At 35.8% G+C, this 16,827-nt stretch overlaps 1 protein-coding gene across 5 annotated transcripts in view; it reads right to left on the reverse strand.

Moving 5' to 3' along the window:
• FAM135A (family with sequence similarity 135 member A) overlaps positions 1 to 16,827 on the reverse strand; it is an 85,727-nt gene that overhangs the window by 35,260 nt on the left and 33,640 nt on the right. For 4 of the 5 annotated variants that reach the window (XR_007888867.1, XM_051613229.1, XM_051613228.1 and 1 more), the window contains 8 exons: positions 12,632 to 12,711; positions 9,110 to 9,249; positions 8,923 to 8,993; positions 8,423 to 8,596; positions 5,714 to 5,840; positions 5,190 to 5,343; positions 2,395 to 2,472; positions 195 to 244 (listed from right to left, as the gene is read on the reverse strand). Coding sequence is in view for 4 of the 5 variants with exons in the window: in XM_051613229.1 (XP_051469189.1) it covers positions 195 to 244; positions 2,395 to 2,472; positions 5,190 to 5,343; positions 5,714 to 5,840; positions 8,423 to 8,596; positions 8,923 to 8,993; positions 9,110 to 9,249; positions 12,632 to 12,711 (874 nt within the window). In the remaining variant the exon portion in view is untranslated. The remainder of the gene's footprint in view (positions 1 to 194; positions 245 to 2,394; positions 2,473 to 5,189; positions 5,344 to 5,713; positions 5,841 to 8,422; positions 8,597 to 8,922; positions 8,994 to 9,109; positions 9,250 to 12,631; positions 12,712 to 16,827) is intronic. The other variant, XM_051613230.1, reaches the window with a different exon arrangement.

A 16,827-nucleotide genomic window follows, 5' to 3' on the forward strand; every position in this document is an offset into this window, starting at 1 on the left:
GCCACGAGATCAACAGTTAGGTTTTGGAATAATTTGGAGTCTCTTTGAATGAGGAAGAGGAGAAATAAGTGTTGGCAAAAACCACAAAGGCTGTTATCACTGAAACAAAACATTTATTCCCAAGTCACATACAAAATCAGAATACTCTACTTTTATAGTTTTTTTCACTTACTTAATACATGAAAAAAAAGTACCTTTACTTCTTCACACAATTCTTTAAGACGAATGTCTACATCTACGTTTTCTGGAAAAATGAGAGAACATATCCATGAAAAACGTACTTTACACGTTGCAGAATAAAACCAATTATCTCATAAAACATTTTTAAAACATTGAATGGAAAGAACCCATCAAACCCATTAAAAGTGCCACAATCAACTTTAAATCAAGTACATGATAAATTCCCATTAAAATACTTTCCTAGTAATTTCTGAAATTGTGGACAGAACATGATCAATAATAAAAAAATTACCAGTGGAGTATCATGATCACTTATCATGATATCTTGTCAAGGATACCAATTTTCCATTCAAAATTATACTTAAAAATACTGAACTTAGTTGATACAGTTTGAAGATTATCCATTGAAGGCTGCTGAGCCATTCAGGAGCAATTTCATTGTTCACAACCAAGGTAATATGATTCATTTTCTACCTGACCTTTCTAGAGATATCTTATTTCAATACCATTTTTCTACAGGTGTGATTTGCAAGCTACATGGATATAAATGCAGTTCTTTCAATGTCTGAGGAATATATAATTCAAACAAAACTCTTCTTTAATTGGTATTTCAATAGATCAATATTAAGAACAAATCAATCTTCCATGGTTTTGCAGCTTAAAGTGAATCTGAACCTTCAATGACTTTCTTATAAAGAAAACAGATTTATTCCTTCTGACAAAGATGTTCTTCCAAATTAATAATTCCTATTCTACTCAAGAAAATCTGATTAATTAAATAATAATTAATTATGATGTCTTGATTTCCTTCTACATCTGTAATAGAAGAAACAGCAGGCCAATGTGTAAACCCAAGGATTGTCTGTAACAAATATTTATATTTAAATTCATTTTTTAAACACAAGAATTAGGAAAAAGCCGACAATGTTTCTTGAAAGGATACAACAACAACACAGGCCTTGAAACCCACAATAATAAATTTAGGATACGGATAATTAATGTAGGTTTACAGAATGGCAACAGTGTGTTTACTGAACTTGTCTTTGAATGATACCACCTAGCTTTGTTAAGGGTATATAGATTCTCAACTAATTGCACGCATTATACTTAGGTTTAAACTTAATGCCAAAAAAATTAGCTCAAACATCTCAAAGTTCTGAGAAAATATTCAAGTGGCAGACACCCATTAGGTTCTCAGAAACAAGTCTAGAAAATGCTTTTGAAAGCAACAACATAATCCTGTATTAGCTAAACAGTACTTGATGATAATTATTCAGAAAGTATATGAAAACAGTTTAAGACATGATACTACTTTTGGGACACATGATTATTCATCTTGTTTGTTACACTGCAACTAAGAATAGGCTTTGAACAAGATCTAAACTCTGAAGTCTAAAATCATTATGGGAAATACACTACAGCTACAAGGTTTTAGATAAAAAGCTGCAATCAAAACCAGAGTAGAAACAAAACAAGACAAAAGGAACTTATATATTAACATTCTTCAGCAGTAACATTCATTCAGTAAATATTGATAGAATTTTTCTGGCTAAAAATAGTTTTTTGTTTATCTCTTTAAAACAAAACCAAAATGCAGTTAGAGGTCATTAAAATGGTGATCTACTATGAGACTGAACTACCATTTTATTATTTTCCCTTCACAAACTTCCTTGTGCTGAAACACTGTTGTCTTTTGTCCAGCATCAGACCAACACTGACACTCTCCAAAGGGAGAATTGGCCATTTAGATATGGACAAATGCACCTCAAGCTTTGAGAATGTCTTGTGCAGAGTTTGGAAGAATCAAGCCTTGAGATACCAGAAGCAATCTGAAAGATTTCTCATTAAGAAAATATACTTGTCTTCAATTAGCTAAAAATGGAGTCTGTGACGAATTAAAAGAAAGCATCATTTTTAGCTATTTTATTTAGATAGTGACAAGTGACTGAACTCTTCAGTCATTTTTATTTAGTAAAATAGAACAACAGTAAATAAAAGCCACTAATAATTTCTTATTATTTTCAACCTAGAAATAAGTAGCTCAATTCTGTAGACTTCATCTGTTCAACATACGTTCACTAAGGCTGAATGGTGAAATAATGTTCCTGTTTACAAAAATAATATAATCCTTTATATTATTAATAATAATGAGTATAAAATGGTGTATTATTAATACAATTGTGAGGGATTGTATCACCTGCTTTGGAAACATACCTAGGTAGGCGTCTCTCTGGGTGCGTGGATATTTTCTTCTGAGAAGGCGTTCATAAAGGACCTGCATGCTGGCCTTGGCTAGTTACAGGGATTGCACACATATGACTAGTTACTACACTCCTTTTTTCATCTGTGATTTATTATTTGCCTTAAAGTTAGTAAAAAAAGCTTACTGCTAGCCTAGCAATTAGTGCAGTTAGATCAGTACATGAAAGCATATAATTTTAGTGTAGTTCCTAGATATCACCCATAATGTACATTAAGCTAGGATTACTCTCCTGAAACCAGTAATACTTAAATGCTCAATTACAGCTACTGAGACTGACAGTTGCCTGCACATGCTTCAGCAAAATCACTGTCTTGTGTTAAAATTATATGACAGAGCAATAGCAAAGCAAATAAAAGAAACACAATTAAAGAGATAATAATTAAACATGAAACAAAAAAGTGATGATTCTGGGATTTAAACAGGACTTGAGATTCTCTTCTGCAAGGCCCATTTAAATTTCACACGTAAAATCTTCACTATAAAACAGTTCACTTAATTTAAAAATTAAAAAAAAAAACACAAATGACAATTGTGCACTTTGTGAAGTCTAGAGAGCTTTCATTGTTTTATAGACATCACAAAACCAGCATTTTGCAGTGTTGATGGATTTTAGAGAAGTCAGTGTTACCGGCAGGCATTAGTTATTTTTCATGAGCAAAAGGTAACAGTAGCATAATTAATATTTACACTGTTAGACCTTTCTGTTACATGAATTGTCTCAATCAATGTATATACAAAGCAACTAAAATAAATAAATAAATAAAAATATTTCCAAATAAGAAAACAAAGTAATTCTAGCAGAGACTTAAAAAAGAATTTTAAAAAGCCCCACAGGAAACAAGCAGTCAGCAGAATATGCACAATGAACGTAAAGTTAAATGTAAGCAGTAATTTTTTCTTCATATATTTATTCTGAGCATTTCTGTTCGAGCTTGCATTCCTAAAGGTAAGCTAAATTACCCTCAGAAATGACAAAAGGTCTGACTCAAGTTCCACTGAAGCTTATGAAAATGTTCACTGAGGTCTAAAAGATAGAAGCCAACTATGCAACTCAATGGCTGGCTTTTTTCTACTACATATATGTTTTGTAGGAATGTTTCAGGGGAATAAAAGGTCCTAACTGAAACATTTAAGTATCAGGTTTAGTCTAAGCCTATCCTTACAACAACAGTAGTGCCAACAGATTGTATTTGGGAAGAAGCCCATTTTGGCCTTAAAAGGAAGAGTAAGGCTTGAGTTCTTCCTTTCATAGGGTGTTTCCTTTCATATCAAGATTAAGATAACTGGCAAAGAAATATTACTTGCACCATAACTGTAGCAGCATCTTTGCTTCTATGAAGAAAAAGCTTCAGTTTCTGGTATTTTCCTATGCACAGATTGGTAATGCACTCCCTCCCTTCCTCAAAAATAAAATAAAAAACCCAAAAGCTTTGTATTTTAGAATCATAGACTCATAGAATGGTTTGGGTTGAATGGCACCCTGAAAGGTCATCTAGTCCAACCCCCTGCAGGGAGCAGGGACATCTTCAGCTACATCATGTTGCTCAGCCCCATCCAACCTGACGTTGAACGTTTCCAGGGATGGGGTATCTACTACCTCTCTGGGCAAACAGTTCCACTCCACTGTCTCACCGCTCTCATCCTAAATAAGTTTTTCCTTATATCTAGTCTATGATATAGAAGTGAAACATTCTTCGTCTGAATCACTAATTGACCATATCACATTTTAAAAATAGTATTCATAACTCAAATTACAAACTTATTGTTTCATAATGTTTAGTTTTGACATTGATAAAATTAAACAATACACAAATCATAAATGCTGTCTACAATAAATGTAAATTGCAAAATACCTAGTTTTCAGATTTAAATAGAACTTTACATGACTAAAAAGGTATACGCTTGATGAAGAAAAAGTCTGAATCATATTTTACAATCCCAATGTATTCTCCTTTTTTACTTTCGCCACTCTCCCAGTTCACAGGCTGAGGCTGGGCTCTCTAAGGACCTCATGCTGAAATCTAAAGTACATTTCCATAAATTACATTTCATGTAGTATTTCTGCAGCTACTTTTATCAAATGTAGTTACTAGAAGTCTTCTTTGCCACAGAACTTAAATTTCTTTCTATGAAACTGTCCTGTAAGAGTTTAACTTTTCTAAATAAATAGCTTCTCTGAAAGCATAATTTGTCTACTCAGCTTTACACAGAGTTCTTGTCTATTCAGATCTTTTCCTAATTTCTTGTCTAGTCAGATTTTTTTCTCAATTCTCAAGTGACGACGACTATTTATAAAGTTGCACTACAAACTGAGTCAGTAGCAATTTCTTCTTGTAGGTCTTTTTTCAGGTAAGTTTCCATTCTAATAGTCTTCTCAAATCAAAATATACAGAGTTCTAATTTATAAAATACATAATATCTCCTTACAACAAACAAACAAGAGCAGCATGCTACTTGGATTAAGAGCTTCTGGAACTTTCACACTACTAGACACAGTGATTTGAAATAGCAGGGCAAATCAAGACCAACAAGAAAAAATATATTTGCATAAATGCAGGCTGTTATCTCCTCACTTTATTAGTAATGTGACAGTACTTGTTTCCTTTTTTCCCTTGAGTTATTAAATTCCAGCAAGAAGATTTTAGATATACAAGACGTAGGAAATTAATGCCAGTTTAGTCTAGCAGAGGGGTATTCTTAATAAAGAGCGACAGGAAAGTGATGCATTTTACTCAAATCAACATACCCAGTTCAATTCGGTGAGAAGAGGGGAGTTCCTTTGTTATCATAATGAAATAGCTATGTAACCCTTTGAAAGCAAGCAGCAAACTGGCACAAAGCGTATAGTGAAAATTATAGGCATGGCTGAGGAAAGACTCTGAAACAACAAAACTGCAACCCTAAAAAAAAATAAAAAAAAGATGCGGCACATTAATCCTGTACAGTAAATGAAGTGTTAACAGAATAACAAAAAAGACAGACGGACAAATTTTCTCTTCACAAACCGCATCCATGTTTCTGTGATTTTCAATGGATTGCAGTATCTTAAAAACATGACTAAACACTAAATATTGTCAGCTTTCTATCTGTTTGTTCCTTAGGCATGTAACATAGCCTTTTGGAACAATTTTTCCTCATTTTTAATATCATGTGGTACAGCACAGTAAGTCGCAAAAGTTCATAATTTATCAAGTAGTATTTCTGCAGAAAATATAACACTCACACCATCCGACAAAATAAAAACATAATGTTATACTGATATAATCTTACATCTGCTGATAACTGTTTTGTGTAGTTATTGCCAAAGACCACACTTTCAAGAGAAGGAACCACAGAGTCCTTGTTTTGTGCTGGTGCATTCCTGTTCAACCATGTATTCTTCACCGGGCGAGGAAAACTGCAAAAAGCACAAATGAACTGATAGTTTTAACATACTCTGTGTCACAAATCTATCATAGTTAAAGTCTTGATTTTTCTTGAAAAGTATAGAAGCAACGATTCTCAGTAGTATCATGGGAGTTCCTAGCATGGTGGGCTGCCCTTTTAAACCCTCAGGATTGCCCAGATACCTCAGTTAGTCTCTGGTGCTGCTTTAGGGGAGCAGTGCTAGTAAGCATTTCTCTTTAAAGCATATCTCCAGCTAGTTGGAGGAATTTAAAGAATTATTACACTCCACTCTTCTGCTGCCATCTTTCACCATGAAGGTCAGCAGACTGTGCCATTAGACTGTGGAGGCTCTTCCTCTTTATTTCCAATGCAAACCTCAACAAATTAAAGAATATTCCTGAAAGTTTAAGCCATACAGAGAAATTTTGAACTGTAACAGGTAAGAGCCATTCACTGTCCACCAACTTTGCTGTGGGGACTTTACCTCCCAGAAGTGAAGCAGTAGCAAGCAGTTGGAAAGTAGTTTGTGGAAAACAAACTACTGTGCTGTTTTCCTAGGCAATACCTGACCTCTGCCTACTGAGGAGGAAAGCCCATCCTGAAGCTCTGGGAGAACAGAGCAGCCTACAACAGCAGCCATGTGAAGATACAGAGCTAGGAAAAATCAATGAAAGATGAATGAACACAGAAAATAGGGCCTTTGAGATAATGGGTAGAAATAAGCAATGCAGGTTAATAAAAACAGTAGATTGAACAGGACTTCAGGGCTGTAACCAACTATCTACTCTCTTTTAAGGGAAGTGTTAATACTGGTTGCTCCTGAGAGAAGGAGAACCTGGATGCTACTCTGAAAATGAAAACACTCTGCAAGTGACCCTCCTAGAAAGGAAGGGATGCCAATAATGTGAGAGTGACCCAAACAGAAGAGCAAACTGTCACCCAGGAAAGCCCAAAGGATGAAGGGGAGTGAAGTCTGCAATGTTCAGGTTTTCCAAGAAAGCAAGTGGAATGTGGATATGGCAACAATAAAGTATTTGTCAAGTATTACAATATGGGACAGCCCAGCTGAGAGAAAACACTGTAAATTTGAAAGCTGCTTCCTCTCCCCACCCCAAACAGATTTAAAGGACAATTTGGATCCTTAAAGTAATTTTACAGACACTAGTAACATCCTACTCTAAAGCTAACAGAAGCAGTATGGAAGCTGCTGGTTTGTTTCAGTTTCTCCTTACATAAGCTATATTAAGTTGAGGTTTAAAATTAAATAGCATTATTATATCATCACTTGAAAGCCAAAAAATGAGAAAAAATTGTGAGAGAAACCCCAGATCTTCTGCAACCTTTTAAAAAGTCAGCAGGGGCAAACACATTCTGGCTGAAAATCAGTAGCAAAACCTGTTGGTTTGGGTTTTTTCTTCTCACAATGAAGTGAAATTCGACCCTACAGGTAAGGGATGAATACAGGGGAAAAGCCTGAATTTTAGTTGTGGTATGGTGTGACAACTTATACTTTACATATATGCTGCTATTTTATCAGATAAAGTTTTCAGCAACATTTCCAGCTTAAGGTAACTCCCACCTCCTCACTATTTGCTTCTCTCCCAAATAAGGCTGCTCCATACCTTCAGATGTGATAGTTCAGTTACTATATAACCACACTTAAAACACATCACTAAGAGAATCCAACTTGGAAGGGGAAAAAAGACAAAAAAGAAAAAAAGCCAGCTGAATCCTTCAAATCAGCACAGTCCTACAGCACAGAACAGCCACCTAACATACATAGAGACATAGCATTCCATGATGTGAAGACGAGGACAAGCAGTGGGAATACCTTAGGCTACAGGTTTGGACATCTGAATACGAAGAAACTTGAGGGAAGTAGCATGAAATATTTGAAGACCATGAAGGAAGGCAAAGATAGATGTGCTGAAGAAAAAGATGTGTAATGAACACTTCAGGTGTGTGACTGACCGTATGGCCCTTTTTCACAGTATTGCGACAGATGAGCGAGGTAAACTGGGATTGCAAACAGTGACACAAGTCAACGAGATAAAATGGCTACAGAAAAAATTAGGAAAAGCTTTTTAAAAGAGGAAAATTAAATTCTCCAATTCCATTTACTTTAGAAAGTGGTAAATGCATAATCTGCAGACATAATTGCTGACACAGTAGGAACAGAACACTCTGGAGGTAGCTAACAGAAGATGCCCTATTTGTATTAATGGCACCTATTTCAGTCACTAACTAGAGTGAGCAGCAGATCTTACTGATTAAGAAAATGTATAAATAGTTATGCATCTAAAGATACATTTCTAGATACAGTTATTTATACATTCCTCCACTTCTCTGCTCTTGGGCATTATCCCTCTTCTACACTACACACTCTTATTTCTAACAAAAACAAAGTCATAATTTGCCCCAGGGAACTTAAAAAACTAGAAGTTTTTAATTCCTCTGGACCCTGAATTCCAAAATTATCCTAAAGAAAACTGTTTTAGCCATAGATTTAGCTCCTTCCTAAGTGTTGTACTTTTATAACATTTCCAATTTGACACTCAATAATTTAATTGCATTTTATTAACAAGAGATCACCTTATCAGTGGCTGATGCAGAGCAACCAAAGAAGCATGGACTACAACCGATATGACAGAAAGGTGGAAGTAATCAAACATGACATTGACGTAATGGTGAAGGCCCCGGTGTAAGTTAAAGTGCAGCTTTAAAGTTCGGCTACTAATTGGCTGTAGTGTGCTCAGGTCATCTGGTCTAAAAAGAAACAAAGATAAACAATATACAATTAGAACAACAATACTGAAAGTGCAAGTTATTAACGACTGATGTGGATAGAAAATTATCATACGATTATACCTTGGAATGCAATGACACTTCCCCAGGAAAAAAAATACAAAAGAAATTATCAGAATGAGACAAACCAGTTATGAAACCTCAGCAGACTTCAGCATTGGGTTTCTTTTTTACCCTCATACATGTCTAATATGAACATACTACATCTATAAATAATACAGATTTAATCAGATTAAAAACTTAACATATACTGTTGCTTTAATAAAATCATCTATATTTAAACTTACGAATAGTCTGTATCCGTGAAGTGTAGATCTAACGTTAGCAGAAAATTCATTTCATTAAGAGATTCCTCAATCTAAAAAGAAATTGTAGAAGCATGAATTCTTTTCATGTCCCTTATTTATACTAATCCAAATTGTACGTAATGAAGACTTAGCTATCTGAACATAGTAAAGCTGAATGGCAGATTACCTTCCTCTCATCTAAAAGCATTTTTATTTTGAAAATCATCACATCGTTCACAGAAACTTCCTCATTTTTGTAAAGAATCTGAAATGTTTTACTGCACACTATATTGTCTTGGATTGAAGCAGGAAAGGCAAGATCTGCACCTGAAAAGACAAATAAGAGTTAATATAATCGCCCTAGAATCTGAAAACCCTGAGGCAGCAAATAAGCAGAACTATGTGTCCTATCAGTTTCACGAGCACCATTAAAACTGTAACACCAACAAAATCAGCAGTTACCATTTCAAGTCAGCAACTGCTGGGCTTTGAAGGAGTGCATTTTGTTTCAAAGAAACATTGTACCAATATTTTTATGTAATTTCTTTGTTTCAAATTGGACCAAGACATTCTAGTCATCAAAAATTGTAATAAAAATCCTGAAATCTGTCTCATTTCATCCAGCATTCATGCTGATTTGCAAGTTTAAGCACACTGAGAACTCTTAATTACCTACAGATGAGACAGAGGTTAAATGACATTTACTGTGTCACTGCATTAATCAGGAACTGAGGTGGTTCTTTTTTTCATTCCATATCTTTGCATATTACTCTGGCCAGACCAGTTCCAAGTGTATTACCTGAACCTTGCATTTTTCATTCAATATGACACTTCTGCTTTTAGTCCAGAGGCTGCTCACCAAAAAGAGTTCAGAAAAGTGTCATAAATGGTTGGGGAATCCTTTGCCAAAAAAAGTTTGAAAGATGTATAGAATAAATGAAAAAAGGAATGGTTTAAAACAGCTGTTGAGGAAGTACTTAATATAACAGCAAGCAAATATCATGAAGGGGCATTATCCTGTGAAACAACACATAAAAGAAGATGAAACCTGGAAGAACAAACATAATAAATACAGACACCTTCTTATCACTCCTCTACAAGCAGGCTCAGCAACATTAACCTCTTCCAGAACACAAAGTCTTAGAAATGGTGTAAATGGGGTGGCAAAACATGATTTTAAATTGTTTTTATTCTTCTTAATAAATCACTTCAAAAAAATCCACTAAAGAAAAAAAATATCTGCAATGTTTGTGCTTTACAGATTTGGGGTATACAGGCCTCTCATAGAAAATCACTACACCTGGCAAATACTCCCACTCTATAATACTCACATATCTTAGTTCAGCTTCCCTTTAAAAACTAGAAACAAGTAAAAATACCAGGTTTTGTTGAAGTGCTTCCCTCCACATCATTAATTTAGGTGTCCTGGACAAAATGCCTACAAAGGCTGAATCATTAAAGAATAATTCCCCTATATATAATGCCACTTTCAGCTTATATCCATCTGTGTCATCTGTTACAGGTGAAGGGCACAGCAGGTATGGTTTCACATGACAGGTAATCTGATATAACCACAGAGTATCAGCACAAAGGATCTCCCACTCCAGTCTGTTACAAAAGAAGTAATGGAGACACGTGGCTGAGGTCCCACTTCTTATGCAAGCGTCCAGCTCCGAGTTACAGCCCTCAGTCCTGCTGACTTCAGTGTAACATTAAATGGCACTCTCAGCAGTGAGAGAGAGGCATCAAAGAGGAAGATCTGACACCAGAAATAGGCTGAGCCACATCTGCAAGGATGTGGGAGGAAGGTCTCACAAATGTAAAGTCAATAGCCAGAACTACTAGTTTTTAAGTCAACTATGCACTGACTGGCCAAGACTATTTCTAGGCTTCTATCCTCACCTAAAGGCCATCTCAGCGATGGAGGGGAAAAAACAGAGGGGGATTAATTTATTCTTGCATCCTAAAAACTGACAACTCATTCCAAACCTGCTGTTTAGGGCTGTTTTTTTAATTTTTTTTTAATTATTATTTTTTTCCAGAAAACCAGCCTAAGTTTCTGATAGAAAGAGGAACAGCCTCAAATCTGAAACAACCTCACATAAGCTAGAATTACAAAAGTTATTCTTTTAAGTTTCTAGACCATGACTACATCTCTCTTTAAATTACAAAAATGCTACAAGACTACAGCTAAAGCAAATGGCTTTCCCTATCTCATATGTAATGACACTCGCTCTGTCTGGGTCCTGAGCAATTCTACTGAACTACTAAAGGATGTGGGAAACAGAAAAAGAAGAAAACTGGATTTAAATTACCACACAACCTCATTAAAAGCTGGCAAGGACTAGGCAAGAGGTGGAAGGAGATACAAAAGAACAGGAAGAAGGGAAAAACGAAGAGTGTACATTTGACTTCCTGTATATTGAGTTCCTCAGTTGAGTTCCCAGACCAAATCAAACACTTGTGTCAAGAGAGCACAGAGCAATATGAAGCTAAGAAGGGAGTGGCCAGGAGGAATCACAGCTGATTATTTTTTTTGACAGCATTGCTGATCTAAATTCACATCAAACTGCAGCCTTAATGTTTAAATCTTTTATGCCTAGTAAAGAGAAATAAAGGAGCTAACACATGCCACAACTTACTAACAAGATTGCAGCTTTCTGAAAAAATAACTGAAGACCATTCTAAAATACACCATGAAATGGAAACACTTTTTTTTTCAGCAATAATAAACATATAATTAAAGAATTACTGTTTACTAAAGTATAAGTTTAGCTGAGCTCAATTCTCTAAATTACACTAAGCTTTGTCTTTGAAGTGGAATAATCTCAGCTTATAAGAACTATTTATTTCTTTCACACAAATGCAAGAAATATTCATGAAGCGTGACTAAAATTCAGTACCTACACTGCTGCTCTATTCAGAGTTACTTTAAAATTCCCTCAAAAATTCAGGTTTCAATAATCTCATATCACAGTATTCTCTGACTGTAGGAGACTTTTCCTCCTTGTAATGCCAGGAACTCCACCTGGTATTTGAAAACTTCATCATTTTTTGCTTTTCATATTTTTACAGCATGCTGAGGTGTGGGCTTCACAGAATTAGAAGTGTGCTAACAGGTTTCTACAGGTTCAGTTTGCCTGGACAAAGAAACCAAAAGTGAGTGCCAGGCTCAAAAAAAAAACCACCAAAAAACAAAACAGGCTGAAAGAGTGGGCAATTCTGTTCATGAGGATAAACCAATTTTCAACTTTGCCAAGTTTGAAAACAGCAAGACTGGATCCTTTCAGAATCTTCTTTTAACAAAAAAATGGGGGTAACAATCCAAGAGTCTGTATCTGAAGTTGTTCACTACCTTGAGGATACCTACTTAAACGAGATCTGTCCTTAGTCTGAAACATGCAGAAGACTGAGTAGATCAGCAGTAAAAACAGAAGACACTAAACTAAAGGAGTCACCATGTTTTGCTACCATCAAAGGGAATTAACAGAGGAAAAATAGTAACAAGATTATGTAATCAACTTTTCAGTCTCATTGCTAAGAACAAGCTAGTTTTTCAGCAGGTCATCATGAAACAACTTATGTTTTTATTGTGTTAATAAGAGAATTTTAAACACTTTTGTATTAGTTATAACATGAGACAAAAAGCATGATCCCTTAATTAGCAAGGCAAAATATGACCTCATTTACTACACGTTTTTGCACTTACCAGTTGCTTGTAACAAGCTAGCTTCTAATTTGTGTGGAATTCTTGGAGGAATTTTCATAGATGCACGAATCTGGTAAAAGCTAAAGCAGAAGACGGTGATTTGCAACACATGCACAGTACATCTCATTTACCATATACAGATTTATAGAATCACAAAGGTAGGAATGAAAAGTGGAAAGAACAGGGCAGGGAAGTCTATGAAGCTGAAAACTGTCTTTCTTTGACTCTTTTTCCTTTTGGGTTTTTTTCTTAATCATCAACCATAGCAGCAGCCAAACATGCTAATAAAAGAAGAAAGCCTCAACACAGACCTAATCTTTTCATGCCCCACAGTGTTGAGGCAAATATTTATGGAGATACATGGTAAACTACACATGGAGAACTGTTACGAATGAAAAATCAGGATTGTCAGCAATACTACAACCATCTCAGAAGAATCTACCATGTAGCACATCTGCAGGACTGCTATGGACAGTTCTGCTGCTGAAGGAAGTATTTGTGAAACTGTATCTCCCCCCCTACATCCTCCCCCACGATCCCCAGAAAACACACCAGACACCCTCTACATTACTTGTGGCCACCAGATTTTAAGAAGTGCAAATAAAGGGTCACACTATGCAAAATATGACAGTACTTGCAGGGCTAAAACATAGTACTATTGCCTTTATGCTATTAAAGGCAGGAACTGCCTTTGGGCTTAAAGCCTAAAATGAAAAAAACCCTGAACAACACAGAAGTCTTTGTTTTCTTTGTCTCTGTCCCCAACTTTAAACAGTTTTAAATTCTAGCCAGATCCATACTGTTTCCTGCTTTGATTTTCATCCATTAAATCCCTGTCACCCATACTGATTTTATGGAACACCTTTCATGACACAAGTACCCATAAATACACTTAGATGACATGTTCTCTTCTTCTCATCCCATCTCAGATTTATTATTTTTTTTGCTAGAAGGGGTTAGCTCCAGCTCCTCAGTGAGCTGATGTGACCTACCACACAGCCCCACAAACACACCAACAAAAGGAAGGGAGCAAGAACATTTCACAAGTCGAGAGCAGGAAGCTAAAACTGCCTTTTTAGACATAAGCATGGTCTTAAATGCCCTTAGGAGTATGCATTTCACCCTTTGTGTTCCACTCACAGTATATACCTGCACACAGTCTTCCGGCTCATCTTCTTCATCCCCACCATCCAAATCAAAACTGCACTGATCTAGTGTGTTCTGATTTTAGCTCCTAACACTTCAACTAAAGCTGACCAGCCAGGACTTTGCTAGCAACTGATGCAACTTTTAGTAGACTAACAATAAATCAATCAATCAAGATATAAATTTTTAAAAAAAATCTTAATTTAATCCTTGAACAAAATGAAAAAGCTTTAGTCTGGTCTAAATTATATATCAAAGAATGCTTTATGAGAGAAAATACTCAATGAACAGGCAATACAGCTAATGGTAAGAGATGACAGCAAAATGATTCCTACCTTTAAAAATTTGAATAAAACCTAACTATTTAGAAATGATAATTATATGGGTTTTTTTATAAACCCACAGGTCTAACATGATTACACTTCTTAATGATTCATAAACAGTAAATTAATTAATTTTGTATTGGATTAAAAAAATAAATTAATGTAGCACTCAGCTTTAACTTCCAAGAACATAGGGAATTGAAGAGATTAAGAGAGACGTCTCAACATTAATCCAGGAGGATGCCATCTAGTACAGTGATGCACTAATTTTCTCTGGGTCAGATGTGACTTCCACCATACCATCAGTTACTTATTTCATCTATATTGAGGACACATGATACATTACAATGTATAACAGCCTCAGCAAAGAGTTACTTTCCACCAGTTTTTATGGATCCACAGGAAACATTTATCAAGAGCATGACCTCCTGGCACTACAAGGCTGCATTTTCCCATGACCCAAATAACTCACCTGTGATTGCAGAGCATAGTGATCGTTTCAGGTATTAACACAAGAATGCAAAATTGTTGGTATGGTTTATATTAAATATTATGCCTCAGTAGTTCAGAGACATGCCAGATATTTTGCTTCATCTCACCCTAACCTTGCCTTAAACTGAGTCCCTTTTTTAGAATATAAAAGGTCCAAAATCTGCATAATTCTCAGTTCATGTTTAGAAACATGTCACAGCTCTACAGAGCGTAAGTTTAACTAAGGCTTAACAACTTTACTAAATGTAGGTAGGTTAATGAATTAGGACCATAATAAGGCAAAATGAAAGACAAAGGCAAAATAAAAACTCTGCACTGAAGAGAAAAAGTTGCCATCTGATACTATTTAATGCACTAAGACTCATTTGCCCTAAAGATGCTATTAAGTGATTGTTTACAATCTGAGCCTCAAAGAAAGCAATCAGTATAACTCTTTGTGCTTAGGAATGCAATTTGAGAAACAAAAAGGCTGTTAGCACATCCTTCCTTTTCTTCTTATTATTTGCTAGCAATTAATCAAAAGCAGAATATTCTACCCTTTGTCCCATAAACACTTCACCTGTCTGATGTATTTTAATTCGGGTTAATGTGAAGATAAAGGCATACCGTTTGAGCTAGGTAGCTTTGATTCTCAGCATATTTATACTTGAAGTACCTTATAACATAAAATGTTCACCAGTTAATCTGAATAATAAAATTATGTAGGAGTTCAGCTCAGGGCAAATATCTAAACATTAGTTTAAAATCCTGTGCCCAGATCTCTGAAACCATTATTTAACTGCATCAAGATATTTAAATTAAAAAACCTAACCTCCTACACAGGATTTACCCAAATTACTCATTGCCACTAATCTTAAATGCCATATATATTAAGGATCTATCTACAAATGAAGTGCTATGATACTGAAACAGAGCACCTTATTTACAAAAGAATTACATTTGTAATACATAAAATAAAGAAGTGCTTTCTAAAGTTAAGATACAAATTTCTCATTTGACAGTAAATTTTAAAAGAAATTTAAAAAAATAAATACATCAAGCTTCACTATTCTCTTCCCATCAAGCCCCGCCCTCCTCCTCTGGTTCAACTCACTGATTAGTTTGTGTTGCGATGCTTTGTTTCTATTAAAAAACCCCTCAAAACACAAAAAACCTCAAAGTAAAAAACTAAAGCAAACAAAACCAAGTCACTTTCAACTATTTCCCAGGTGCACCACAGAAGTTCAGCTCTGGTATATACAACAACTGATCCATAAACCTGATCTACTCTGTTGTATCTGCTGGGGCCTATACATTACAATTCAGTATCAAGGGCCTGTTACTCACCTATCACATTCAATTAGCCTAAATATCCTTAAAATATTCTGTAAGTAAGATCTGAATACAATCAATTTTCCATTATCTTATGTAATGAGACAGTGAAGGTATCCTGGGTAGTGAAAAATCCCAGACAATAACAATGCTGCAGAACGTGCCACTGATGGTACAGCAAATATGCCCAAGGAGATGAAGTAGCTTTGGTAGACCAAACTCCAGTCCAGCATCTTCCAAGGGGGCATGAGAAGACAATTGCAAGCTTAGTACGACAACTTTTCAGAGGGCATAATAGTTCCCATTTCATCAGTGTGTCTATACCAAAGTGACTTCCTGGAGTCCAGATGAATGGAGAGCACGGTACAAACACTTCAGTGGCATAGCTGGTGCTCACGCAGTAAGATTCATATATCCAACCTTGGTATAGCACATTTTCTCTGACACACACCTGTAGTCCCAGAAACACGACAGAGGAATACTCGAACTGACCCTGCACCAGTTTAGCTCCTTCTCAAGACCTGACTCTGATGGCAACCTGGAAAAATGCATTTACTGATAACAGAAGCAGAGGCTCTACACTATATGCCATGCCACACTGAATCAGTCTCTGAGGTCCCAGAGGTTAAAGGAAACCTGCAAAACAGGGTTCAGCAATTTACAACATGGTGACTGAAAGGCAACAAAGAAGCGCAACTGGTTGGGAGCTGGTACAAAACAAGTTGGAGAGACATCTGTGAATAAAGCACATTCCAGCTCGTGGCTCTTCCAAGTCTAAACTCAGGAAGACATTCCTGTAGGCACCTCAGACAAGATATTTCTCAACAGCCAATTTGCTTTTTTTCTCTGAAAGGCAGCTCCTATTACATTTCCAATGTCATAGATTTCAGGGTCTCTGAAAATCTGCCAACCTCGCCATCTCTA

Source organism: Apus apus, chromosome 3 (genome assembly GCF_020740795.1).
Source record: "Apus apus isolate bApuApu2 chromosome 3, bApuApu2.pri.cur, whole genome shotgun sequence".
Classification (NCBI taxonomy): Eukaryota; Metazoa; Chordata; class Aves; order Apodiformes; family Apodidae; genus Apus; species Apus apus.